General features: G+C 44.5%; 7 protein-coding genes across 15 annotated transcripts in view; 4 read left to right on the forward strand and 3 right to left on the reverse strand.

Annotated features, from left to right (window-relative positions):
• LOC144473597 (pancreatic triacylglycerol lipase) overlaps positions 1–3,481 on the forward strand; it is a 28,171-nt gene extending 24,690 nt beyond the window's left edge. For all 3 annotated transcript variants that reach the window (XM_078187607.1, XM_078187605.1, XM_078187606.1), the window contains exons 9-10: positions 196–411; positions 1,450–3,481. In XM_078187607.1, the coding sequence (XP_078043733.1) occupies positions 196–411; positions 1,450–1,552 (319 nt within the window). In that variant the 3' untranslated portion in view covers positions 1,553–3,481. The remainder of the gene's footprint in view (positions 1–195; positions 412–1,449) is intronic.
• On the reverse strand, positions 71–10,066 carry Rhogap93b (MyTH4 and RhoGAP_KIAA1688 domain-containing protein RhoGAP93B). 4 transcript variants are annotated; one of them, XM_078187604.1, is made up of 12 exons: positions 9,925–10,066; positions 8,601–8,705; positions 8,196–8,334; positions 7,664–7,828; positions 7,065–7,602; positions 6,367–6,912; positions 5,822–6,208; positions 5,564–5,719; positions 4,418–5,277; positions 3,898–4,341; positions 1,427–3,821; positions 71–401 (listed from the first exon to the last, which is right to left on the reverse strand). In XM_078187604.1, exons 1-11 carry the CDS (start codon positions 9,936–9,938, stop codon positions 3,627–3,629), a joined length of 3,549 nt encoding a protein of 1,182 aa, XP_078043730.1. In that variant the 5' UTR covers positions 9,939–10,066; the 3' UTR covers positions 71–401; positions 1,427–3,626. The 4 variants fall into 4 exon arrangements, with proteins under 4 accessions (XP_078043730.1, XP_078043728.1, XP_078043726.1 ...); XM_078187602.1 differs by having other exon boundaries at positions 5,564–5,722; XM_078187600.1 differs by having other exon boundaries at positions 5,564–5,752.
• A 48-nt stretch (positions 10,067–10,114) lies between these two features.
• On the forward strand, positions 10,115–13,264 carry LOC144473600 (ras-related protein Rab-18-B). 4 transcript variants are annotated; one of them, XM_078187614.1, is made up of 5 exons: positions 10,115–10,231; positions 11,361–11,526; positions 11,596–11,713; positions 11,785–12,102; positions 12,159–13,264. In XM_078187614.1, the coding sequence occupies exons 2-5, from the start codon at positions 11,417–11,419 to the stop codon at positions 12,333–12,335; spliced, it is 723 nt and encodes a 240-aa protein (XP_078043740.1). In that variant the 5' UTR covers positions 10,115–10,231; positions 11,361–11,416; the 3' UTR covers positions 12,336–13,264. The 4 variants fall into 4 exon arrangements, with proteins under 4 accessions (XP_078043740.1, XP_078043739.1, XP_078043737.1 ...); XM_078187613.1 differs by lacking the exon at positions 10,115–10,231 and adding an exon at positions 10,395–10,534; XM_078187611.1 differs by lacking the exon at positions 10,115–10,231 and adding an exon at positions 10,585–10,724.
• An 18-nt stretch (positions 13,265–13,282) lies between these two features.
• On the forward strand, positions 13,283–16,497 carry LOC144473598 (uncharacterized). Its single transcript, XM_078187608.1, has 6 exons — positions 13,283–13,404; positions 13,492–13,769; positions 13,827–14,278; positions 14,348–14,538; positions 14,603–14,786; positions 14,862–16,497. The coding sequence occupies exons 1-6, from the start codon at positions 13,349–13,351 to the stop codon at positions 15,351–15,353; spliced, it is 1,653 nt and encodes a 550-aa protein (XP_078043734.1). The 5' UTR covers positions 13,283–13,348; the 3' UTR covers positions 15,354–16,497.
• Positions 15,360–19,665, reverse strand: LOC144473599 (protein RCC2 homolog). Its single transcript, XM_078187609.1, has 4 exons — positions 19,350–19,665; positions 18,671–18,911; positions 17,671–18,518; positions 15,360–17,108 (listed from the first exon to the last, which is right to left on the reverse strand). Exons 1-4 carry the CDS (start codon positions 19,551–19,553, stop codon positions 16,938–16,940), a joined length of 1,464 nt encoding a protein of 487 aa, XP_078043735.1. The 5' UTR covers positions 19,554–19,665; the 3' UTR covers positions 15,360–16,937.
• Positions 19,666–20,183: 518 nt separating this feature from the next.
• On the forward strand, positions 20,184–22,563 carry LOC144472111 (AN1-type zinc finger protein 2A). Its single transcript, XM_078184835.1, has 3 exons — positions 20,184–20,482; positions 20,591–20,902; positions 21,016–22,563. The coding sequence occupies exons 2-3, from the start codon at positions 20,607–20,609 to the stop codon at positions 21,347–21,349; spliced, it is 630 nt and encodes a 209-aa protein (XP_078040961.1). The 5' UTR covers positions 20,184–20,482; positions 20,591–20,606; the 3' UTR covers positions 21,350–22,563.
• Positions 22,564–23,442: 879 nt separating this feature from the next.
• On the reverse strand, positions 23,443–27,743 carry Calr (calreticulin). Its single transcript, XM_078184834.1, has 8 exons — positions 27,581–27,743; positions 26,575–26,679; positions 26,301–26,504; positions 25,776–25,927; positions 25,195–25,461; positions 24,495–24,731; positions 24,168–24,311; positions 23,443–24,085 (listed from the first exon to the last, which is right to left on the reverse strand). The coding sequence occupies exons 1-8, from the start codon at positions 27,663–27,665 to the stop codon at positions 24,068–24,070; spliced, it is 1,212 nt and encodes a 403-aa protein (XP_078040960.1). The 5' UTR covers positions 27,666–27,743; the 3' UTR covers positions 23,443–24,067.
• Positions 27,744–27,747: the final 4 nt, after the last annotated feature.

Genomic DNA, 27,747 nt, shown 5'->3' on the forward strand with positions numbered 1-27,747 from the left:
GAAAGGTGTCCGTATACATATGCATGAGAGTGTATTATATTAAGAAAAATGATCATCGCGATGAGGAAGGTTTCGGGGACAAACTTTATTCGTTCCTGCGAAATACATAGAGTCATGAGTTTCATTTTCTGCCATCATATCGCGATCGGTAGACTTTATCAGTGCTAAACAGTCTCGTTTCTTTCGCCCAAGCAGCGGTTACATGAAATTGGAACACGGATCGACGGTGCGAATGGTCGTCGCGCATCCAGCGGGGGCGACCGGTGAAATTGGAAAAATCAGGCGAGTCGAACTTTCATGGACCTACGACATGGACGTGCTCCAACCACGATCACTGTGCTTCTTCTGGTGCAACGATCGCCTCTACGTGAACAGCGTCACTGTCGACGTTATGGAGCTCCCTGGAAGAGGGTAAGTTTAACATCGTCTCATCCCGAATCTCTTAGAATACCACCGATAATAATGACTATGACACCCGATACACCTTTTACAATTTCTCCAGAAGCCCCGCGATTACTTCTACGCCCCCCATAATTCGTCCGCAGTCCCCCAAAAAAAAATTTCGACGCGCGATCTACAATCGTTTCCTAGCTCCATGAATTTTCCATTCACATCAGGCACTTGTATCGAGAATGTACATAACAGAGTCAGTTATTTAACACTATCGTTCACGCCACACGATTGGATAATATGTTGCGTGGGCTGATAAACTCGTGGAGTTTTTGTTTTATAACGACTTGCGCAATAATTGACCAAGCGAGTAAGCTGTTCGAAAGATCTGTTCCAGTTCTACGAAACTGTCATATTCGCTTTTTTTAATCATTTAATTTTTCATAATCTTTTAGGCTTAAAAATAAAGTATACAGGACGCAAAAGTCAGAAATTTCGATATCTGCTATTTTTCGCTTTTCATCGAGGTCAGAAAGCTGTCGACGCGGGTTATTAATGAGTTTATTAAACAGAAATGGTTCGCAAAGTTCAAAAGAGACAACTTTGACCTCGACGACACGTCTCGGGTTGGACAATCTTCAGAATAACGACTTCAATCGAAATTGAAAAATAGCAACTATCAAAAATGCTGATTTTTGCTTCCAGGATGTTCCATTTAAAAGCCTAAAAATTCATAAAGAATTAAATTATTTAAAAAAACGAATACAAGTGTCGTAGAGCTGAAAGGGATCTTTCGAATAGCTGACCAACTTTTCTAATTAATGTAGTAGTGAATACAGAACAAGAACTTTACAAATTTATTCGGCCACGCAATAGTCAAGAGTACGCTCAAATCCTGTAACGTTCCGTAAGAAGTGTTAACGATCAGGTGTGCGTTTAGGATACATTACGTGAATCGCTGCTCCGCGCGAGATTCAACTAATTCTCTGCTTGCGTAATGCATCCGTTCTTTTTTTGACGAGACTAACGTAGGTACCTGTCTCGTATCTGTTTGCGCAGAAAAAGGGAGACAGACTACACCAGCAAGCTCTGCTCGGCTAGCAGGCAGGAATACGCCGAGATAGCCAGCGGGTCCACGGCGTCGTTCGTCGACAATTGCTGACACACGTTTGGGGTCCTGAAAAGTGGCCAACGTTAGTGCGACCGGACCGAGAGAAAGACGCGACGCGTTGTTCCTGTGACGAAACATGGTAAATTCGGTTACTAAAAAATCGACTACGGAAAACTCGATCGCTCTAGAGATTTATTCGATCGGGTCCTACGCGGAACTTAAGCGAACGGAGACTCTCGAGGAACCAAGCAGTGCTTATTATACATTATATGTATACACATACTGTATGTGCTCGGGGAAAAAAGAACAAAAAGAAAGTATTAAACAAAACATTGTGAATGTGGATACTTATCTTGGAATGCTGACGTCGCGGTCGAAAAAACGTATTAAGCCTACGGAGAAAAATCGTTTCGCAAAATTTCTCTCGGCGGACACCAGGAGAACGTGAGATTTCTCGTAGTCGTCCGAGTGCGAAAAATGCCCGCCTGGTAAATGAATATTAACGACACTGATTGAAGAGAACCTAGGAATTGGCACACGTCAGCAGCAGTATTAGTATAATCAACGAAACTCTGTACATCTTGTATATAAAATTCGATAGGTGTAAACTAGATAATGCTAAGGTGTAGCGTTAGAAAGCAGATATGTTTTGCGAGTGGTTATGCTATATCGGCTTCCAGAAACGATTTGCTAATTACTAATTCCTTCTACGGTATTTACATCGACGAAAACGAACCGAAAAGACAGAGTGCCGGCCGACGGCACAACGGCTACCATCGTTTGTGATATTTTGTCTGTATAATTTAACTATACATATCTATACATATCTATATATATATATATATATTATATTTAATGCATAATTTACTGGTAACGTTAACACTCGTTCGGTAGGAATCGTACAAACCAGAAAATAAGAGAAGCAGCTGTAAACGATTAACTTGTGTAGCGTTGTTTAGTGGTAATTTTTATAAGCATCGTCGATTGTGAAATATAAATTTGTTATGCCATACAGAACGCCAACAGTTGTTGTTTGAACAGCCGCAATATCTAAAAAAAAGAAAAAGAAAAACAAACAAGAACAAAAAACAAAAGACACACGCATACAGGATGTCCCTGTATAGGAGAGAAATCGTGGGAAACCAGAAATCGCAGTGTCTCTGATTCGATAAAAAATGGAAGCACCGGAACAACTAGCGACGATGATGAACTTACCGGGGGGGAATAAAAAAAACACGCGAAGTACGTTTAAAAATAAATCGCTGACCTTCGAAAAGACCTCAGGATTAAAATTAATGTAGGAAGATCGTCGATATCGTCGTGCGAAAAGATAGTATCCCCCGATGAGGATGACTCCGTGCCGATTTGAAATTCAAGCAGAGACACTTCGGTGGACTGTTTCTCGCGAGTCACCCCGTATACGAAACACGCAGCGCGAGGTAAGTATCCCCGAAAATTCCGTCGGAGTGAATTGAAACACAGTTTTGTACAGCTTGCTAATCCTTTGCAATGTTTACTCCTCGATAAACGGTTGTACACGCCAATGTTCGTCGCTTATACAAAAAGATCATCGCGGAGTGCAGAGCTATACACGGTAACACATGATTCCTGTTTATCTTACACGAGATTCAACAATAATCGAGTAAAAAAGCCGTCCGCGTTACGATCAACGCGGTAACAAGGGGATTGGTAAAATATATAATATGATATATAGTGATATACATAATATAATAATAATCTCTATCTGTATAACATATAATTTGCAATATAAATTAATAAATAGGGAACGAGGAGAGGCGGATGGGGACTCGGTGTCTGTGTGTGATTAGCTTGGTAAGACTCGTAGCACTAAAATTACCATTTAAGAACATTTAAACAGGGGGATCGGGGGCGAAAGGGGAGTGAGAGAGTGAGAGAGAGAGAGAGGGGACTATTCGGAGGTGGGGTGGAGGAAGGGCCCACGGTGGCGGTTGGTTTGGTGATTGGTGTGATGAAGACGAGACCAAACGAAGGTGAAAGATAATAGAGAAATAGTGAAATAACTAACAATACTTATGAATATACAGCTGATTTCATTTGGCATAGTAGTCTAGAGCGTTCATTCTTCTAGCGCAATAGAATAAGGTCAGTGAAGATCATCGACCCAAGCAGTTTCTAATGACTCGATTAGAGTACGAACAAAAGCCATCTCTTTCCGTGCGTTCTCCAAGATCACGCGGGGATCTTGCGAGGTGCATCGCAGAATGTTCGGCGCCATCACCATGGCCAGGTTGTTGGCGTCCATCTTGGTGCGGGCCACCACTTCGTGTCTAGCGAAGATCTGAAAGATCAAAAATCAGATATCAGCGTTGCCACGTAGCTAGACAAACAATGGGAGGTTCAAGAGAGCTATCCACCTGTAGAAACCGTATCAAATGGCACAGGACCCGACGGTTCAAATCAGGCAGCCTATCAACTAGGGCAGCAACGTTGGCTGCCGAGACATCAGGGTCGTCGTGTCTCATCGACACGCACTCCGCGTAGAAGGAGTCGGGAATCAGCGGCTCATAGAGCTCGCGGACCCATAGCTTCAACAGAGAGGCAGGCGCGTGCGCGTCCTGGGAAGCCGCTAGGATCGTGCTATCTTCGAACCTATCCAGACAAGCCTTCAAAGCGCTAACTTCGTCCGCGTCCGCGGACACCCTGAAAATGCCCTCGGTCACAATGCCGCCGCGAGTCAGCACCTGCCTCGTCAAGGTGGTTTGTATCCATGGTAACTCTCGGGTAGGGAATTTGTCTCTTTGCAGCGCCATCACTTCAGACAGCGTGGCCCCGAACATGGACGCCCGGAAGATCTGGATCTGAAAGAGGCAGAAACGCCGATCAATACTCCTTGGCAGAATTAGTGGACAACAGCGACTGAATCGGACGACATACCCTGGCTTGATCTATGTCCTCTATGGTCGCCTTACGAGGCTGTCGTTTCCCGTGGGCGCCTATCCGCTGAAGACGCCTGCAAGCCACCGTGGCGTAGTGGCTGACCTGCACGTGGATCGGCCACTTGGCCACCTCCGAGAACTGGAAGTTTGGATCCCGGTGTCTGTTCATATAGCCCTCGAGGTAGGGCTCGAAGGTGGCGCTGGGAGGCACGAAGGCCAGACAGACGGCCATCAGCTCCCAGCCTCTGCGGAGACTGTCCTTCCTCGGGTTCTCGGTGGTCTGCCTGCAGATCTGGACGTACAGCTCGTCCCTCAACGGTGGCTTCGAGAACGCGGTATTTACAATGTCCATCGCTACACTGTCCAGCGTCATGCCGACGTTCGCCTTCCGATCACCCATGTACACTTGCACCAGCCTGAACAGGTTGCAGGCCTCCCGCTTCAGTAACTTTTCACCGTCCACCACGACCAGCATCGGCTGCGGGATCGGGTCCTTTGACCAGCTGAGGATGTCCCGCACGCTGAACTTCTTCCGAAACAACAACCTCAGACCCTTCGGCCGGCCGCAGTTCAGGTTCAGATTGTCTTGCGCGTACTTCTCGATGTCGCCACCACCCCCGGCGCTGTCGTTTCTTCTGGCCTCCTCGGTGTCGATGTTGTCCACTCCGCTGCCGATCGTAGGCAGAGTGCTGATCGTGCAGGTGGGAATCGTCACCTGTCTCGTCGCCGTCACGATGTCCCTGGTGTCCGTCTGCGCCGTGGTGTTCGGAGGAGACGGTGGCCGCACCTGTGGCCTCGTCAGCGTGTCCGCGGTGTTGTAGTAGGTCGCCAAGCCGGCCGTGTCATAATTGCCCAAGTCTGCGACACCAACGAGGACTTATCACCAAGTCTACCGAGCCGGTCGGAAGGACCGGCTTATCACATTTTGTATTTAAGAATTACTGAAGTTAAAAAGACTCTCTCGTAGGAAATGATCGGATCAATTTTGTTAATCTAAGTGTCGGTTGTTAAAAACTTTACGGAAACTCTAAATAAATTTAATACCATCATTTTTACAGAGTAACACACGTCCGTTGTTTTTAATGTTTGCTGGCTGTAACGTTAACGCATGATCCCCTAATTGCAGAGAGCTTATCGAACTAACCTGCGTAATGGTCTTCGAGGTACTCCTGGCTGGAAGAGTCGCCCTGGTTGCTGGCTGCCTCGTCGTCCGCGAACTGGTCGTCGGAGTCGTCCTCGGCCCTCCCGCCGATGTCCTCGCCCCTTCCGCCCTCCTCGTCCAAGGAATCATCACCTTCCTCTACTAACAAAGGATCTCCGAACTTATAACAACCTACGGTACGAAGAACGACGATGGAGACATGGTTCTATGAGGGTCAGTCGAAGGATTCTAGAGACCCACCTGAGAGTTTCGCTTGCTGGAGTATATAGTGCTGAAGCGGCAACAAGTAATCGGCGTCGGACAACGGGATCCTATAGAACGAGGACGGCGGTGGACTAGGGTTGCCGTTGCTTCTCTTCTTCTTGTTGTCGTCTACCTCCGTGAGTCCTTCGGTCTCTTCGCCGACCGCGCTGTTGCTGCTACTGTTACTACTATTGCTACTGCTAGTGTTGCTACTGAGCCTTTGCCTGGGCTGTTCATGGCTCTGACTGATCAGGTAACGCTCGTGCATCGAGTCGTCGTCCCGGTCCCTTCTCCTAGACTGCTGTTGGTGCATCTGCTGCATCTTCTGCTGCTGCTTCTGTTGCTGTACAAAACTGTAGCTTCGGGCCAGTGGCTGCTGCACACCTTGAGGAACAATTTCCGGGATATTATAGAGCCTAGGGTTGCTGAGGAAAATGGTGGATGTGTAAATTAGCTCCTGGCCCGTGAAGCCTTCGTGTAGCTAAACGATTGCCAAGGCCAGGAGATAATTTCGGGCACCCGGAGCTTCAAGGTCGGCTTACAATCAATCGAATTATTGCACGCTGTGTTTCTTCTGAACTCCTTTTCTCGCTCCCGCTCCCTCTCGCCGACATCGACGCTACGCTGCTTGGACGCGCCGCCGAGGACACCCGCGGTGCCCCTGACCAAGCTCTTCGAAGGTTCGTTTCTCTCGGTCAACATGGCCCCGTACATGTCCCTGACATTCGCCTCGGACAAGGACACCGAGCAACCATGATGCCTCCTCCCTATGCTACCAGTATTATCTTGCTTATTCATATTACGCGAATGCATGGAACTTGGATAAAAGGCTGAAGGGTTCGTCTTGTCCAAACTATTTACTCTCTCTCTATGATGTATCTCTCTGTCCCTATCTCTATGATAACGATTGCTACTTTCCACCAGGGAGCCATACTTCTCACCCTGCGATTTATAACTATGACTCAATTGAACTTCTGGCGGACGGTATGGAGGCATCTCCTGCCTGAATAGTCTAGACTCCATCAACGAGTCGCGATATGGTGAGGTGCTCGGCTCCGGACCGTAGGAGCCTCTACTACTCTCCCTACCTGGAACGTGAACGCATCGGATCAAACCCCGTAGATGCCTAAACCCTCGTACGTTCTTAGGAATGAACATTCCCGACGGAGCGGACGAGGGCTTGCCGGCCACGGTGTACGTGGCGGCAAACGAACAGGCGAAACTTGACTCACATTCTTACCATTTTTATTCTTTTCCAATTCTAAATTGCCTGTCCTACCCTCGCGTTGCTGCGAGTCAACGAACGTCTTCTTCTTGAACAGAGGGGTGCTAGTGGAAAGCGATAAACCTAATGGCGGTGGCTCGCCCAGCGGCACGGACTTTTGGTTCTTCACGCTCTCCAGGGTGCCGCTCTTGTGACCCCTGGCCTCCAGGGTGCCGCTATGCTGTCTGGGCGAGGATTGTGCTTGGTTGGCTGGCGCCTGTTGGGCAGGTCTATGGTGCTGGTGTCGGTGAGGAGAGTCCAGCAACCGGTAACCAGGCGATTCCAAGGACGTTCGACTGTGGGAGACAGAACTGTCGCTGGAACGCCCGGAATCCTGCGAGTGATTGTGCTGCCGGCGAGCCGTGGGCACTTCATGGTGCCTGTGGTGCCTGTTGTTATGGTGATGGTGGTGGTGATGGTGGTGACGCCTCGTCGATGGCGAAGGAGAGGGCGGCGACGTCTGGAGGTCCACACCGACACCGGATATCCGTGTTTTATTTGCGCTTCCACTTTGCTGTGGTATTATTATCGTTAGAACGTTGTCTAGGAGATGGAAGACGGTTCGGGAAACGTACCAACGAAGAAGACAGATTGGAACTTTCTTGGTGGCTGAACCTTGTCGATCGGCTTACGGAAGGGGTCTGTGTCTGGGTGGAAACGGATTCTTTCTTTCTTGGCTCGGTTGTCTTCTGGTTGTCCACTCCGCTGCTGCTTGCCGGCTCTGTATTCTGTTTCAACGTCTGCGGCGAGGATTATTTTTTAATTAATTAAGCAGTAATTTTTGACGACGCGAGAAGTCTGACAGTGACCAATATGGCTATCAAATTCGTTTGGTAACGTGCATTGCAGTTCCAGAGATTCTCAGGTTTATCTCACGGTACTTTTTTCTCTCAGCTACAAAGGTCTATTTATAGCTGAGAGGAGAGCAGACAGCTTACACACTTAGATCCTCTACACTGTGCGTGACAGCATGGAAGAGCTCAGAGTTATCATTCGCCATGGGCATATTTACATGACCCACCTAGTTTTTGACAAAGTCATTGGTACTATCAATGCTGAAACTCACAGGGACTCGATGCTTGTTATCAGTAATGATGAATCACTCACCTGGAGCTTTGCTAGCGGTATGATGTCACAATCACTTGGACGGTGCCATACAGTTTTCTGGGAGGTTGCATTATAATAGTAAAACCGTGAAGTATTTTGATCGAACAGTTCCCACCATTGATTGTTGTCTGTCTTTTTCCTGGAATCGAATGGAACAACTATTATTAAAAATTCTAAACTGATTGGTGGAATGCACGGTATTTAAATTCAGATCATACACCGGAGTAGAAATCTCTGTGCAATTATAAATGCTTCCTATGTTACCAAGGAGAGCCTTATACGTTGATAACTTTCACCAGGCTAATTAAATCTGAAAGACAACTCAATCCTAGATAAGCATTTATCTGTCTTTCTAAGAAAGTTGGCTTGATAATGTTATAGCCGTAACAAAAATGTGACACTTACACTGGCACTCCAGGAGGAGGGTCCCATACACATTCTCCAGTGGTAAGGTTCGCGTACATATGCTCCTGGGTACGTGGCTCTATGATTTCCACCCATTCCATTCTACTGTAACCATACGCAACACGTTAATAATTTACAACCTCGACTGTGCACATATTTTAGTAGTTTACAAAAAAATACCACTGACTCAAACCCGAGTTGGATACACTAATGCACGACGTTGCAGCTGCAGCAAGGTCTTATGGGATTAGAAAACCCTGACATTTAAAAGTGTTAACACCTTCTATAAACGCGCGTCAAGTTATCAAGGCGTGCGGGGTGAATACAAGATAAATTTGTTACTCCGTTAGCCGCTATAATTAAAAACTCTAAAAATAATACGGCAAAGTGAATAAAAAAGCATAACGGATAGCGAAGGAGAGAACAGCGTCGAACACGTCAATCGTATAAATGATAAGGAAGCAGAGGAGGATTGCGTCCACGGTGGTCACCGGTGGCAAACTGAAAATCGCACGGATCAACCGTAAGTTATAAATAATTAATCAATAGCATTCTGCCAAATCTGCGGCAAAACGCAGCATGGCGAGAGGCCGTTTTATCGGCGATTATCTTCCCCTCGGAGACCCGAACCGACCAGAATTGAACCGATCGAAATCGATTGACACTGTCAACAACAATCCCGAGCAACAGGGAAACGTAACAATTTCAAACCCGACAGTCCCTGACACAAAAGGGTGTTCACTCCCACCCCATAACCACAAATTAAAAGGAATGCTAGCCGCAATTCGAGCAAACCGTCTGATGTCATGCTATCCGTTTAATTGACTGAAATAGGCAGCAGAATTTCGTCCGTACATAGTTGTATGTACACAGCGAAGGAAAAAAAAACTGAAAGTGACAAGAGCGAGAGTGTGTGCTTGTGCGAGCGAGAATGAGAAAAAGAAAGAGAGCGCGCGCGCGCGAGAGAGAGAGAGAGAGAGAGAGAGAGAGAAAGAAAGAAAGAGAGAAAGAAGTTAGCGAGAGCGAGACGGAAAGGAGGACATGAGATATAATCCCATAGGAGGTTCGAAACCCGCAGGATCCGTTCCAAAAAGAGACCCACCCTGATAGCAACCGATTAGAACGACGACGGAACGATAGAGACCACCATGGATAGTGGCCAGGCTCTTTTTCGATGAAACTGGGACGGGTCACTGGGAAAAAAATTCACTATCGATCTGTGAAACATAGACCCAACAGCGGCCCGTGTCTCTCTCTCCCCGTCAGATCTCCATTCCCCCAAGGAGAGACCTGAGTGTGGCCGAAATATAAATGGTTCTCTTACCCGTCGGATGCCATGACCACGGAAAATCAATCGGCGTCTCGGGGAATCGACACAAAACACTTCACGTCACCTCGGGAACACTTTGTGACACTTCACGAGCACGACCACGGTGACACTTGGATGTCGCAACGTCCCATTTCCACGAGCACGAGCGACGCAGCCCCTTCATGGCAGCCCACCGGCGGCCATCTTTTTTTCTTCTGTTCGTTTTGTCGTTCTGCCACTATAGCGAACGAAAACTTACTTTTATCGGCGGAATGATCTCGGGGATGGGATCTCGGTTGAGAACGTTCTAGCGGCAAGTCGGGTGTGTATATATGAGAAGAGAGAGAGAGAGAGAGGATCGTAGGTGTCGGTATCGGTGTCCGTGGCGACAGTTAGGCAAGTCAATAGATCGCTGATCGCATGCCCGATGGCCCCTCTTCTCGCTCCGCCGTGGTATTTATCGGATCCAGGGCCGCGGGGCATCGATCACAGCCTCCGTAACCGAGTAGCCCACCAGAGAGTGCCGTCTCTACGAACTCACATTTTTCTGATCGTCGTTCGCCGAGCACCGTTGATAAAATTGTTATCTCCTGGCTCGCGATAACGAGCACCGCTGGTACGCGAGGTTAGGAATCCCGACGGCCATATTTTTTTCCATTGCGGAGCATGTAATTTTAGCCAAGGAATTCTTCGGCCCGCATCGCTCGGACCTCTTTTACTCTCGCGAATGGGAATTCCGTAGACGACGGTCGACCGTGCGCAAGGACGTCGCGGGGACTCCAGCGGGACCAGGGGTCATTTTCGATCTCACGACGGTCAGCCTTTCTCAGAAGTTGGCCACTGGTAGATCGTCCCGGTCGCTGGGTTTAACCACTCGCGCTGGCAAAAGATTCACCGACGCGTGTACCAGAACGGTTCAGTGTAACTCGTTGGTAGGCGTCACACAGTGTTCGAGGCCTCGAAGAAATCGGAAAAAGACATATATTTTCTAAGCTAATTTAATTTCACTGTACTCTATGCAGTGCAATGATGATCTGTGCTTTGGCAAACAATCCCACCCGACGTGCCATGCGCGTCGTTGTTGTTTCCGTGACAATCGCATGACGACGTACGTACCACGTCGTTGGCGATTCTGTGACAAAAGCATTACGACGTGCGTGGCACGTCTTTCCAGCGCAAGTGGTTAAATCTTCGCTAGCCTCGTTTCGCGATCGACCACCAAGCAATAAACACTCCCGTAAGACTGTTGATCCAGGAAATAATTGTTGGAAACAAATTGAAGCGACATCTACATTCTTTAGCGGGCACTATTATAGATAATTGTTTTGATATTTCGAACGTTATCATCTAGGTCGCGTTTGACATGACTGTATTGTTATTTGTGATTTGGATTGTGCATCAGTGACGTTGTATTTTATCCGAGAATTTTTGTCTCACTCTGTCCTCAACAGATTAACTCAGCTGTACCCCACATTTGTCGAAAAACCTTCAGTTACAATTATTTATCATGTTTAACCACGAAGGGCCAATTAACCACAATGACACACCTGCCACTACGGATGTAATGACAGTGTTGAAATTGTTGATACTTGGAGAAAGCGATGTGGGAAAGTCTAGGTATGCTTCTCAATAAATTCTGTAGCAGGAAAATAGCATAAATAAATTTTTACCAAATTTTTCTTGCAGTATAATCCTCAGTTTTACAGAGGGTTGTTTCCAGGAGAATTTACAGGTGACCGTTGGCATAGACTGCAAGACCAAAAGGATCACAGTCGATGGGAATACGGTAACGCTTGCCATCTGGGTTAGTTGCTTTAGTTTTGTGATGTGCCACCATTGCTACTGTTTATTCAACTGATCAAAAATCTGTTGCAGGACACTGCTGGACAAGAACGTTTTCGTACCCTAACACCTAATTACTATAGGGATGGTCAAGGTGCTATTTTGGTGTACGACGTCACGAACAAGACGTCCTTCCAGAAGCTGGAATTATGGTTGGAGGAATTGACTACTTACTGCAACAAGACAGACATTGTTAAGATAGTGATAGGCAACAAGATAGACCTGCCGAACCGGGTGGTCACCACAGAGGAGGGCCTACGGTTTGCCAGAAGACATCAGATGATGTACATCGAGAGCAGTGCCAAGACACAAGACGGCATCATATGCTCATTCGAGGAGCTCGTGCAGAAGGTATGATTCTTGAATAAATAAACATAGGAGACAAATTAACCGGTTATCTATTGCAGATACTACAAACCCCGGGTCTCTGGGATCGATGTGATCGAAGGAATGACTCCCGCGGCCGCACGTCAGCCCACGCCTACACGTCAGGGGAAAGAAACAGAATTTCAAGAACAATAACCCTGGGGGCAAGGGATTTATATTACCCACCCAACAACAACTCATCAGGCTGCTGTTGGTAGCTTTAACCGTCCTGGATGTACACATTTGATCGGTGAAGATTACCAAGGAATTCATCACACCCTAACAAATATGAATAATAATAATAAATAGATATAAATATAATAAAAAGAGTACTACGCGGTTCCGTTTATGAGGTTCTACAGTGCAGGGCACGCAATTTCTTCTCAAAGTCTGATGGGCGGAGTAGTACACGTGGTAGGGATACGGTTACAGAACGCGCGATTGAGTAGAGATAGTAGAGGGCGCGGTTTGAGCAAATGGGCGGGGCTATTGGCGTGGTGGAGGTACATTTCCGAAGAGGGGAAACGCGTGATTTGCTGGAGAAAATGACGAGGGTTGGCTCTAAGAGTGATGGAGGCGGTGAGAACGTGCTAATTTTCTATCACTTGATCCAACATTGCTGCATTTGTAAAAACACCACCGAAGTCTGCTAACGAGAATTCACTTAGCTTCTCAGTCAGATTTATATCAATCGTGATCAAGATACTAAATTTGTTTTTTCTAACATGGTCGCGAGTGAATGTTCCGCCGAGACGTGTCTGTGTTAGTTTTTCATACCCCGTACGCGTAAAGGATCAGCATCTGTTTGCTTCTAATGTGTAACTCTTTGTTACATGGTTGTATTTTATATAGCTATTTCTGATACTGAATTTGTATTCGTGTAAATATGTCTTGCATACATAGGTAGGGTTAAATTGATAGGCAAATTGGTAAATAGTCAATTCCATCGCATTCGCACATGTTAACCCATGTGGATGATCGAGAATATGTTCAGTCAGTTATTATTTTATTTCTTGCCTCGCGTACCAGGCATCTTTTGCACAAACTATGAATGCAATGCATATCTTTATACAAAGTTCCCGAATGGGAATGAACGTTTGTGTTGTGTTAGTATTTTAATTTGACATCTACGTAAATACACTTCATTCAAACAATTGCCTGCTGTCACGTTTTTATTTAACCGGCCATGTGTCGTGTGGATTTCGTTTAGTCAACGCATCGTCGGTGAAGCATGAATTGCCAGACAATTCATGACATTCGGGGAAATGGATGCGCACAGATTACGAGGTAGACTTCAATTGTCGTCGCACGGATTATTGAAACATCGTATCGAATCAAAAACGCGTTGATACAAAATACTTTCGATGATTACAGGAAAACCTCCTCTGCAACGTCCTCGTCGCACCCGTCAGAAGAACAATCGAACAAAGAAAAACCGGACTTAGTTTTTACGAACAGAGGGTATCGCAAATTTGGCGCATGGAGTAAAGCGAAACTGTTAGAGTTCATTACGCGTAAACTCAAGCGATGCGTTGAAGGCCAATTGAATAGGACACGACACACCGACGAGTCCATAATTGAGAAACGGGTGTGGGTGACTGTACACAGTGGCTTGTATTCTACGCGTGTTTTAAAAAGCTTGCTAAAGAGAGGTGATTACACGTATGCAATGTAGACAAACGTACAATTGATGAGATACTCCTTTTCAGGCATTTTTGTGCACGCCATTATAAAAGCGATGAAACTCGGCCTGATCAGCCTCAGCTCCTGTGAACTTTCATACTTTAGACCTTTCAATATCGACCCGTTCATGCTCGAATTTGAACATACATGGTCTAACAAATACAATCCCGAATTAATATCAAATTTGCGCGTTATTGGTATAAGCGAGCCAGACTGCTGGTGCATTCTTCTGCACGGCGTAGACATACAGAATGCGTGCACGCTTCGTCATTTATTGCTAAGTGGTATCGATATCCCCGGCATTTTAAATTGGCAGTCCCCGATCAATCAATCGACCCCTAAAATACTACTGTTCTTAAAAAACACGGGAATAGAAACGGAAATAATACAATTAGTGCAGCAATATGGGATTGACGAGGAGACTGAGCAAATTTTGGTTGACATCGGGCTCGATCAAATGGAAGAAAAACCCTCGCACGTACGAGTCCTCGACTTATTAATCTCTTATTGTTTTAGAGTATCTTATGACGCTAATTACAATATCTAGGAAATTATATGCAAGTGTAGCTTGACAGCACTGGATTTGGATAACAGTAATACAGATACAATGGAAAGTGAGTCGAGCAGTTCCACGGTCTATGAAAAACCACGTTACATTGGATACGAATGCCAATGCGGTCATCCTGTGGGAGAAATTACGGTAGATGAATTGACTGCGCAGCGAAACGATTACTTAAGGTATATCATGATAAACGAGTACTCCGCGTAGAATTTATCCCATCCAATCCAGTCGAAATTCTAGGCAAAATGTTATGGTGCCGGTAGCGTGGGCGATGTCACGTGCTTTGAAATACAACCCGACAGACCTTCTACATTACACGGCGTACAGCTTGCTGCACTGGAAATACAATCTGAATCGGCAGAAAAAGGAGAGCGTCGGCGAAGCGATTGCGATGGCCACAGTGGCAATGGATCGGAAACTTATTGTTAGCATTATCCTTCGATCCTCGCTTCGTTAAAATTACGGTGTAAAATTAATCGAAATATACATTTTTAAATAGATGGAGAAAAATGAGAAACAGAAGGAGCTGATTAAAAATAGATACGAGGAGGCTTTGAGCAATATTCCTTGCCAGAGGTGCAAGGATCGTCTGGACATTATTAAACCATGTACCGAGTGCACGAAAGTCCTGGTAAAAAAACCCGGGGATTGCGAATTCCCAGAGATTTGCAGCTCCTGCAAATTAGAAGCATCGCCCAAACCTTGTAGTTTTCCCGAAGTCTGTAGCTTCTGTAAACTGGCCAGCGTTCCGTCCAGAAAATCTTATCGATTTCCCGAGTGTAGCAGCACCTGCAAAATCATGGACAATGAATTAAAAGAATGCCAAAGGGATCAATTGCCTCGGCCGTGCAGCTCCAGCAAAGATGCTGACAGCGCGGCGACGAGAGTCGAAGTATGTCAGCATCCGGAGCTGTGCAGCGACTGTGGCATGGTCGACAGTATTTCGGGCGAAGAGATGATGTTCTCATCGAATGCTGAAGACTCGGTTTAATAGAAATTGTTTAAAAAATTCGTTTATTCGTAATCTGCCATGTACACGCGTCTTCGGTGTAGTAAAAACGGTGCGCGACAGCCTGGTATCCGCATAAGAACGATTTTATAAAACGGAAAGGAATGGATGCTCGCCAGTACGAGGCACGCTCGCATAATATGGTCGTGGCAGTGACGTGCTAGCGTCGGCGTCTCGTAAAAAAGTATGAACAACTTACGTGGTACCCAAAAATCGTTTCACGATCGATCGACAGAAAACTATAAAATAAAATTACGATATAAAAATTTCGATTACACTCACTATGGGGACACGAACAGTGAAATACAAACGCGTATACGTATGTAAGTATCGACGATGTACGATGCGTGCGCGTGCATGTCCTGTATGTACCGCAATCATTTGTCAACAATGTATACCCTTTGCTAAGACTTTCTTTGTTGTTTCTGTAACTGCAAAGCAATCCTTAGTTCATAAGTATGACCAACAATGCCGGTGTGCTCGAGGAAGGATAGAACGAATTACAAGAAAAGTCTGCTGGAACGATGTCGGCGTCGTTAACAGCATACCGCGACTATTACAATGAAAAATATCAATCATACAAATCAGTGGAGGCGGGCTGGTCGCAGCAACATTGTCGATTTCACGCGTACGAAGCGAACGATCTACGGCGAAAACATTGTTTCTGTGGAACCCAGTTCCACTAGATTAAAAAAGAAGGAAACAGAAAGAAAATGTAAACGCGCGTTATCGTCCACATTGTAACTGCGACTCTGCCTTGTCTTTGTATACAAAATATAAAACGGATTTTTGCAGATTCGACACTTGCGGTCCGCCACGATTATCTGCAGTAAAAAAAAATAAACAATAAAATGAAAGCGACGCTCGATTGATTATCTTAAATTAAAAAATTGGCCTCGGTCGGCGAAAACCGGTTGCGCGGACCGCAATGCGTCAATGATTCAGGTACTGCTGCAATGAATTAACAATGGTTTCGATAGGACAATGATGAAAACGAAAAATACACGAATGGCGAGGTGCCTGTCTCGATGAAAATCATACGTTATTCCCAGCACTCTTCTTCATACATGTCAACTATGTTTTTCATTTCTGATCGAAGATGCAGAGTATTTCAATAAAATAGCAACGTATCAAAATATATTCTTTTTCGCATCTATCTGTTTGGTCTATATCCTGAGCTACTAACAAAACGGGGTTCCCTATTACGGTAAACATTCCTTCGTACGTTAAGTAAACGGGGGTGGGGGTGGAAGTACATATTATAGTAAAAGTAATTAGTTTAAGTCTGTATTCAATATGGACGTTTCTCGCAGTCTATTCGAAAGGACAGGCCCGCACGGCCCGCGGGCCTCTCGATTATCGGAACGATGTGGCGATTTTAGATGTTTTGTGATCCGTTCGTGTGAATGATTTTCTTTTGTTTCGTTTTCGTTTTTTTTTTTTGCGATGAACACAGAAGAACTTCTTAGCACGCTGATCTCGAGTAATCTTGTTGTTTCTCATTTCTGGTCTGCTTCGTTTATCTTTCATGGTTTTCTTTTACCTCTACGTTGCGAATCGTATCATCTAAACGGAATACACTTGAAGTTTGTTGATCTTGGCCTTCTCCTCTTCGGACTCGTCCCGGCAGATCATAAGCGTATGTGAGACGCCGCAGGTAACAGCAGTAATGTATAAACCTTCTAATGCCTTCACCTCCATCGGAGTTGTCGAGGACTTGCGCATTTCCCCGAAACCCTGCAACAGATATTTATTGCTAACTCCAGACCACGCATCTTCTGCGAAAAATTCACACCGTTTCGAATAGAATAACTTCTGAGCTTCTAATTAATTTGTACGGAAATCATGCTCGTCCTGTGATTTTTGACAAGCCATAGGACTTACATCCCTCAGAACTGCATCCATTGAAAATTTTTTATTACGGTTTAACAAATTAGATACATGTTAATAGTTAAACGTAATAGAAGAAAATAGTTGATCAATTTATCACTTTTCTTTATCTATATATTTTTAATCCGGAGACACGACTCCGAGACACTCCAATATTAATATAGTGTATTAATAGTATATTATTAATATGTTTTAAATGTCAGATACCTGCCGCGAAAAGTAAAATAAATATTGATTAATGCTAGTGTTATGAAAATATAAAAATGTTAGTGGATTTGATCACCCTATAATTACAGAAAGCACTTCCACAGAGTTCGATTTAACACTTCTATGAGCAAAAGAGAAGGCGCATATAAATATTCGAAATATCTATGGTCCGTAAAGTGTTAAAAATTGGAAGCAAGTTTACCAGTTCTCCGAACGTAGGACTAGCCCCCCAGGCAATCACGGACTCATCGGCTGCGACAACGACGCTGGTTTGGGAACATCCGACGCAGCGGATTTCCCATCCGGAGAGATCCTGGATCGGTTTCGGATACATGTTCGCCTCCCCGGTGCGTTTGGTCTGGCCAAACATTAGGGCAGTGCCGTGGACGTTGATGGCGATACTGTAGGTGCTGCCACAATGTACAGCTCTAACTCCCCGATTCGGTGGCTCTAAAAATTTGATCAGGCGAGGCACTAACTCGTCTCGTTGCTCGTTATGGCCCAAACGGCCGATGCCACCGAAACCCCATGAGAACGCGCGATTCTTGCTATCGATGGCAACGGTGTGATAATGGCCGCAGCTGAAGTCCGTGATCTCGACACGGTCGAGCGGCGTCACGTGGCCGTCCTTCGCTCTCTCGACGTACAGAACGATTCTCTTAGGCACTTTTTCGAAGTGGAATGCCATCTTTGTGTTCGTTATGAAGTACTTCCCGTCGGTGTTGTGGCCCAGAGCTCCGTACTCTGGGCTCCCGAACGAGTGCAGGCCACCCTTAATGTCCAGGATCATTGAGAACTCTGCACCGCAGCCGATTTTAACAATGGGAGGGCCAGAATACTTCACTTTGGTCGCGGACACGATGGTGGCGTCGTTTTTACCGACCCCGCATTGCCCTAACTTATTGTCTCCGGCCGCGAATACTATCCCACGGCTAGTTAAAAATAGAGTGTGGTTGCGACCACAAAACGCTGCTATCACTGTGTGACCCTTCAGGGATGTCACCTCTGTAGGCTCGTCGCGGCGCTTCATGTCACCAACACCCAATTGACCTACAATCAAATGATATTTTTAAAGTATCTATCCTGGAACTTCTAAGAAGGTGCTATGGCATAAGGAAGATTGTACAGTGTTTTAATTATCGGTAGTTTACACAAATTAAGCTCCACAGAATTGTAGCTAAAATAGGAATTTATATTGTTACCTTTATCATTTCTACCAAATGCTAGACATCTGTTGTCCTCAGTGACAATAATACTATGAGATGCAGCAGGACCAGAAGCAACCAGCCTCACCCGTGCAGCATTAAGATTCTTAAAGGTATGTGGAGTCCATAAACTACGGCCCACATTAGCCTTGACCCCTTTTGGCGGGGCCTTGCGACCTGCCATGTCCCAGTTCGTGAGACCGCACATGAGCAGCGTGCCTGGCTTGCCCCATCCACCCTGCAACAAAGAAAAATATATCAGATGCAGTGCAGAATTAAATAGTACCTTGATGAATGACCTACGCAAGAAGATTATAATTACAGAATATTCACAAAATAAATAGATTCCTACAGATTGGTTTACAATATGTACAGAAACGTGTCAGATACATAGGGAAGCTAATTAGTTTGAAGATAATTAACCCAACAAAAGGGTATGGTTTAAAGTATTAATTATCCATGAGCTGAATGAAATCTATTGAAACAGTAATATTTTTGGCACTTGTGCAAGAAAGGGCACGGGTGAATTTGCAAACCTAATCGAACGATGATTAACGAGGAACACATTTAGCAACGCGTGGCAAGATTGCAACCTCGTTGGAGTCCGGGTCCAGGTTCGTCGACGGTCCACTACCCGGGACAAACAAGCATAGGAGAAAGATGAAGGTAATCTCACCTCAGGTGGCGGCAATTCCGGGAAACTGGAGACATCGGTAAGGTCATCCTCGGTAGCGTCCTCACCGTCGGCGTTCGAACCGGTCTCGGCGGCGTCATCGACATCCGAATCATGCTCGCTGGAAATGTCCTCGTCGTCGTACTCGACCTTTTTTTGCTTGGCGCGGCCTTTCTTCGCCGTCGTAATTTTCCGTTTGCTCGACATTATTACACCTGGCTGGTTTATTTGAAAATTAATTATCGATTCAAAATTAGGGTCGTGGGACGCGGATACAATGACATTTATCGATGTAATGGCGCTGAGACCTGTACTGTTCGACAAATGGACAACAAAAACGCGGCCACCTGGCGCTCAAAAATCATAATAAAACCATGCTCCAGTGATAAGTACAAAGCAAACTCAAGTTTATGATTGTAAATCGCCGAGAGCGCGCTCCGTGTTCCTCGTGTCTCGACTGCGCGGGAACGAGGGAATCGAAACGTGATTTTCCACGATTGCGGGAAAATTCAATGCGTTGCGCATGAACTATGCCAACTATGGGACATTTCCGACGAATCCTCGGGACATTTATCGAACAATAGAAAATAATTCCTGCGCGAAATATCCGCGATTTATCGGTGGGCATTCGCGCCGAGTGGAATCTTGAAATAAATTGTTTAACGCGAACTCGATGGAACACGTGGAACGTGTTTGGTGGAACGATGGAATTCGGTCTGCGAACGAATCTCACTAAACAGCAGACTTTCAGGTATAGGGAATTCTAGGATGTTCCCTAAAGAAATTTCGAGAAACCCTACTGGCGAGTTAAAAGCAACGTCATGCTTAATCGCGTTATTCGTTGGATGTCGTGACGTGACTGTACCGTCAGTTTCGTAAGACGTGTTTTAGTATATAAAAGGCTAAAAATCTGAATGATTAGTCATTTGAAATTCTGTCAGCCAGTCGCGTGTTTTAATTGTTTAACTAACACAGAAGACGCAGTTTCCGAACGAGACATTGTGTCGATCAATTTTTGGATAACCGTGGAAATCGTCCCAGGTGATGTTCACTTATCTGTGATACACAGTGAGAGTGGCATGCTAGTCTCCAACTGTCAGGTGGAACTACGAAACCTTGCTTCGTCGTGATTGTGGGTATGTCTTTGATCGAGGTCTCGTGGAAATGTCTCGAAAAATTCTGATCTACTTCGTTTGCATACAAAATATGATGTTCTCTTAGACAAATGCTAATTTTCGTTTTAGATTCTACTCATAGGCAATGGAGTTCCCAAACTTGGGAGAACATTGCTCAGAGAACAGCTGCAATCGTTTAGACTTTTTACCTCTGAAATGCGATGCATGCTCGGCAATCTTTTGTACGAAGCACATATCATATACCAACCACAGCTGCCCAAGCGCATACAAGAAAGATGTTCAAGTCCCTGTCTGTCCACTCTGCAATACACCGGTACCGACAAAGAGAGGAGACCCTCCTGACATTGCCGTAGGTCAACACATGGACAATGAATGCCAGTCAGACTTCAAGAAACCTAGGGCAAAAATATTTTCTAATAAGTAAGCCAATTATGAATGCTTAATTCTTATTAAGCCTAAACATATAACATTTGATAAGGTCAATACGCAACTCGTATTTCAAGTTTAAGTTATAACAGAATTTCCTATTGCAGATGTTCCTCTAAGGGTTGCAAAATTAAAGAGATAGTGCAGGTACGTTGTTCAGACTGCAATCAGAACTTCTGCTTGAAGCACAGACACCCAACAGACCATGGATGCCTGGGTCCCGAAGAGGCAACAAGAAGAAGAAGACTGGACAAATTAGAAAATAACGTTAATGTAAATAGGAGAAACGGCGAGATAATGACGAACTATCAAGGTAACATGAGCGAGGACGAGGCTCTCGCGATGGCTCTTCAGGCCTCGATGCAAGACGAGGACGCTGCCAGACGGCGGACCGTGGAAGTCGGATCTTCCGCGAGTAGAGACAGATGTAGACTATCTTAAAATCTTTCCATTCCACGTAATCTCTTCTTCGATCGCACAAACGTAGACAATTCATTATTTCGTTCTAAGACTTTGCTCGGAATAAATTGACAATGTTGATGAGTAATTAATTACCAGTCGGGACGGCAGCAAACGCCGATATCGAGCTGGCCTTGTTCATGCTATATTTGAAAAGTTCACGATTCAACGTGTTCAGATTTCCATCTTACGGACGCCTTGTCTATTTGTAAAAATTTTTCTAGAGTATAGTTAACGATCGATTAAAAAGATCGTTTTCTGAAAATATCTATTCTATCAGCGAACGCGTTTTACTTCTTATGTAATTATACCTTAATAACAGTTCTCTCATTAAAAACTTCTTATCTTTATAATATTCGCGGGCAGGCTGCAGATTTTTATACATTTTCGGCAATGTTTCGAAGCGTAAGGAAAGGTCTGCATTCTTACGAACTAACAATAATATTATTTAATTTATTTTCATCTCACAGAGTACATAACATTTTTCTATATTCGAATTGTCTCGAAATTCGGCGTGAAAACATGGATGAAGGTTCGCAGCCTAATCATAAGCAATTTTGAATGTACAAAGATAAACGCAGACACAATTAATCACTCGTAATATATTTATTTGTGGCACTTTCGAGAAGTTCCACGAAGATTTTGTCAGTTTTGTATTTTTTATACTTTTTCGTGAACTACACAAACGAAACAGCGCGTTGCTTCTATCGTTCTACAGATGATTTCTCCGCAGTCTTCAATGATTCTCTAAACAGGCTCGTCTCGCAGATGTGTCGCGACTATTGTCGTCGAAGGAACCGTATCTTAAATATTGCAGAAAGACTATCTTAATCCCATAGCGAGCTCGAATAATACTCATCTAATGTCACCTGCCGAACTCCCACGAAGATTTCAAAAGTTATCAAAAGGGCAACCTCGATAATGAGTGCCTTAGTAGATAGAGCTTAGTTTTTATTGAACATGTACATTCGATTCAATTGTACTATACAATCGATTTCTAGGCAATTTTACGAAATATTTAAGCACTATTTAAATATTTGTACTATTACGAAGCTTTAAGTTATAACCAATGCATTTCACTTTTTAATTTTCCACCTTGAATCTTTCTATCTATATTCCTGACGAAAAGAATGAAACTTTGACCGGAATGACAATTTTCATTGTTAAAAGGAAAATAAATTTATATATTTATCGAGCATGCTATTTGTTATTCCCTTATAATTTTCACATAAAGCAATTTTTCAACAATACTGCTCGGAAGAAAAATAGAAAACTGCTGCAATAGACTGCGGTGGTAATTAAGGTGAAAGTTGAAGCTGAAATAAGTACAACCCTAAGAAGCGGTCGTGCAGAAAATTTTATCCTGTATACACAGATCGTTATTTTTAATACGATCAAGAAGATTGCAGCGCCGTTCACAAGTTCGCGCGCTCAGACCACGATGAAGTAGAGTGATGCCTCACCATATTGAGCCATTTCTGCCTCACTAGATAGTGCCTTTTTATCCCCACCATTTTAATGCGCATCCAGCTACGCGCAGTTAGTTTATAAAAAGAACGGAAGATGATCGAGAGAGACAGAACGAAAGCAGCAAGCTTTATGTGTGTGTCCACACGGACGAGTCCTAAGGTTGCTTACTCGTCCGTGCTCGCGGTTCAACGAATGGTACATTCTGAGTGCGCATTTTTCAGCTTTTGTCAAAGCTGTCGAGAGTTTCTGTAACATCATTTCTCCCTAACGGTTCTTCAAAGTACCGTTAGAAGGGTCATGATTAAATGACTCAGCACAATCCTGACTAAATCATAGCGATTAGTACAGGGAACAAAGAAATGAACGCTCCGAGCACGTCTAGAAAAGTCTTATTTATTACATTGTTTATTGGTTGCTTTCGATACATGAATCATACCAATTATTTTTCTGAATCACTCGGTCCGCACACATCTCTCTCAGTCATACTGTTACCACATTTTTTTTCATCTTTTAAACTGGAGCGAGCTTCTTTTCTTTTCTTAATACGCGTACACTGTACGGAAATTGAAGTAATATATAATATATATATATATAATACAGCGTCGTTTAAATTACATCTCAATTATTCTTCTTCTTTTTTTATTGTATATAAAAACACTTGACAAACAAAAACGGAACAACTTAGAGTCTTTTGTGGAGCTGTGCCATGGGGGGACACGGTTTGGGGCAAGATGACTCTATTTCATTTCTTTCATTTTAATATAATACATATATATTATATATGTATGTATATATTATATATATTTATATATAGCGGAGAAAGGGGGCTAGACGAATATTTCCAATATTGCAGCGTACCTTCGTTAGCACATCGAACGCGAGATTACACTCTGGCGATTTTAGTCTCACTGCTTTAAGCACCGCGGGTACCAAAGGATTCGAGACTAGGACATTAAAAAGTGTTTTTAGTTTGCTTTTTCTCAGTTTAGGCTGCAGAGACAAGGCCATGGTTAAACTAAAATTATATCCTTGCGGGGGTGGCGGAATAAAAGATTGCTTTTCATTGTTGAAAAATTTGTCCACCAACTTGCGCGAGTTAATCCATTCCTCCCGATCCGTAGAAATGGTCTTTCTTATTGTGACGTTTACGTTTGGAAAATGTTGGTGCGTGTCGCGGCCACACAGCTCCTGGAATACAGTCTGTGTTCGTGTCGATCACGACAAATTCGTTTACAATTCGTCGTGCTCCTGTAACAAGCAAGTTAATCGGTTAACGACGCGCCAATTTTTTCTACCAATTATGTATCACAGTTCTAGCAGGGTGACTCACTTCCACGTCAGGGACGCTATTTTCCTCCTCATCGGCGTCCTCATCTTCATCGTCATCCTTATTCTCTTCGCTCTCCTTCACCTCCTTTTCTCTCTGCTTCAAATCTTCCGCATCCTGAGCTTCTTTCATCTTCTTCTCACCCTCCTAAAACGATAAAAGTTACTCCAAACCATTCCCCACATTTCCCTAATCTATAGAGATTGAATCTCGTGGATCAGTAACGAGGAATTCCAGCTTTTTTATCGCTCATTAAAATCGGATACGCTTTTAACATCATTTGTTTTCATCAGTTTGACAAACATCTGTTAGAATCGCAACGAAACTTACGATAGTGGGCTTCCAGACTTCTTCGCCGAACTTGCGAGCGACATCAGGGTCGTCCGTGATGAGGACGTTGTCGAAGATGGTACCAGACCTCACCTGCCACAGGTCGAAACCAAGGGCGCAGATCTCGTCCCTCTTGTAAAGTTCCGAATCGGGAGTGTAGGCAGGGTTGTCCATTTCCGGGTGGATCCATGGTCCCTTGTAGTTAGGGTTATCGATCTGTTTCGGTTTCCATGCGCCCTGAAAACAAAACAAACGCTCGATCAGTTTACGAATCTTGCAACACGTTGCCATGATCAGACCTGGTCATATTCTCAGTGAGATTAGGGTAGTGGAGCCACTAATTGTGGGGCAACCAATTACTGTGCCTTCGTGTTGTTTTCTACTTTATATTTATCGAATAAGACATCGATGATTATTAATACAACGTACTCTTATTCTTTTATTTATGAATGCAATTTTTACTCCCTTATTTTTAAATTAAAAAATTGTATTCAAAAATAAATGAATAAATATATGTTGTATTAAAAATTGAAGATAAAAGAATAGAAAAATTGTCTTATTAAAAAATAATCTAGATAAAAGATATTAGCATGTCTTATTCGATAAATATTTAACAGATCATGCGGGAAAAAGGCAAGGGCATAGTAATTGGTCTCACCAGGCAACCGACTCGGCTACCTTATCCAGTCATATAACGGACCTTGTAGTCGGGGTTGTTGATCAGAGAAGCCTCCCACTCTCCGTCCATTTCATCATCCCAGTCTTCAGGTTTGGTGGCCTCAGGGTCGGGAATGTGTTCTGGTTGGTCCCAGTCATCGGGCTTCTGGTCATCAGGGTCAGGAATGGTGGGCCTGTCGTCCCAGTCCTTGGGCTTGCTCTTCGACGGGTCCTTGATCTTCTTGGGCGGCAGGAAGTCCCAGTCTGCCTCCAGTTCACCAGACTCTACTTCCTCGTTGTCGATGAGAACCTGGAGAACGAATCATTCTATTTACGACGTTGCTGACAGAGGAACTTCGTCATTATCTGTGAAGTACAGTATTTCTTCTGTAAGGACGCATTTATAATTGAACATTTATTTGCGTGGCATTACAGAAAAATTACTGTGAAGATAGTAGTGTTGATCTTTGCTTATGAAGTAGAGATCCGGATTCGCCACTCGAAATAAACAAGATAATCTTCGCTCTTCGAGTTTCTCTAGCACCTGTCCTCCATGGATTATCAGAAAGGACATGTGACTCTAGTCTCGATACTTCGACAATCTTTTATGTCATAGCCGCTCACCTGATACGAGTTATCAGGCTTGACGATCAGAGTGTACAAGTGAGTGTAGACGTCGTCCTTGCAGCGGATGTCCTTGTTAATCAACAAGTTCTTGCCTTTGTAGCTGAAAATCACGTGGACCTTCTTTGTTCCGGGTCCGCAGATGTCGGGTCCTGAAGCCAAACAAGCAAGTTCAAGAAACTGTGGGCAGCGCGGACTTCGTTGGACTCGTGCCAAACGTGAGATCACGTATTTTTTTTACACCGAAGTGAATATATAATTTTAGGGAACGAACAAACGATGTTCGGGATTGTGGAAGCTGCGATGAAACATCGACTCTCCGAGATGGTCGGCGCTCGGATAGTCGAGATTCTTCGGCGTTGGTGAAAGGCAATGTATCTTACAAGGTACCTGAACTACGTATGACGACAATATTCAGGGCATAAGTAAGAATTTACTCTTCGAGTTCCATTAGCACCAATGCACCATGGGATGCGACCAGTGACTCTTGGCTCGACAACGCCGCTAATTAGAGCCAATTCTTACCGAACATAATCTGGTATGGACTTTCGCCGTGCATGTCTTTCTGTTCCAACGAGCAGTCGAATACTTTCACGTATCCGCCGCCGCAGTCAATGTTCTGTTCATGCTTTACGCTGAACTGAACCACGAGCGGCTTATCCTTGTTGCTGAATGGCTCGAACTTCCTGCTGATAGCATAGAATCTAGCGTCCTGAGACGTCTGGATACCTGAGGATAAGTAATTAATTAAATCAGCTCCTTAAGTTCGAGCAATACGCTCAGCTGATAATTAGCATACCTTTATCATTCTCTGGATCATTCCAAAACTTGCCATGGCTCAAAACGAACTTCCCAAACTCCTTGCCAGGGTGCTCAGAGTACACCCAGTTCTTCTCCCATGAATCTGAAAACGAATTTTTATTGAGTTTCCATCACATGTAAAAAATATCTTCAAACCCTGATACAATCTTTCTTTTTTAAATAAAATATTATCAACAGAGAAAAGCACTAATAAACACTGTTGCAAAAGACTTTCTCAGAGTACTATAAGAACGAGTAAATACTAAATTATCAGAGCAGTTCTTTGAATAAAATATGGCAGTGATTAACTAGGTAACGAACGGAGTTGCATACGTAGATAAAACTTTTTGGCCGGCGATGAATGGGGGGAAAATAAAAGCCGAAAATAACGTGGCGCATTGAATGAACTATTCGAAATACGGCGCACAACGATTCGTCGAAGGACGAGGAAGAATCTGGTAAACTAAGGTCAAAAATAGTAACATCTGAATTTTACCGTGCCACGAGGTCCGCTATAGGAAGCATAGAGGCCCGTGGAACGCGGATCAACCGATCGATCGCGCGTCATGTCGGCGTACCGTACGCCAATGCCACGAGACATTCTACCATGGCCACGTTCACGGCAATTTCGATTCCCCATGGAGGCATATGGCCGGGGCAAAATCGAATCCCCTTCCGAGTACCGAAATCCACGCTCCATTACCGAAAATCCGCATGTGTACAACGGGTACGTAAACCGGGTACGGTGTAGTAGGGCGTGTGGTTACCAACGAGAAATATACAGCGTGTTCCTAAGCGGCGGATCGCGAAGAGTGGGACTTCGCGGAGAAGTACAGTTAAGATTTCGACGTTTCCCAGAAAAATTCAGGGAAATGGACGCGTGGGTGTGGTTCGCGCAGTGGAAACCGGGAAGTTGACTTTCTAGAACCCGGTCTGGGAACGGGTAGACGTTCGTTGAATTTACGCGAACGGCTATCGAATTATTTCCATGGGGTTTTACTCACCGTCGAGAAACTTCTCCTCGAAGTAGACCTCCGCGGTGGCGAGCGTGACCGCAAGCAGCAGCAGAAATGAGCAGAAGGACTGCATTTTGAGACGCCGGGACGACGAGAGTCCGCACGACGATGATCTTCTCTCCACAATGAACTAGCCGATAATGCCCGAGCCGCAG

This window comes from Augochlora pura, chromosome 7 (genome assembly GCF_028453695.1).
Source record: "Augochlora pura isolate Apur16 chromosome 7, APUR_v2.2.1, whole genome shotgun sequence".
Taxonomy (NCBI): Eukaryota; Metazoa; Arthropoda; class Insecta; order Hymenoptera; family Halictidae; genus Augochlora; species Augochlora pura.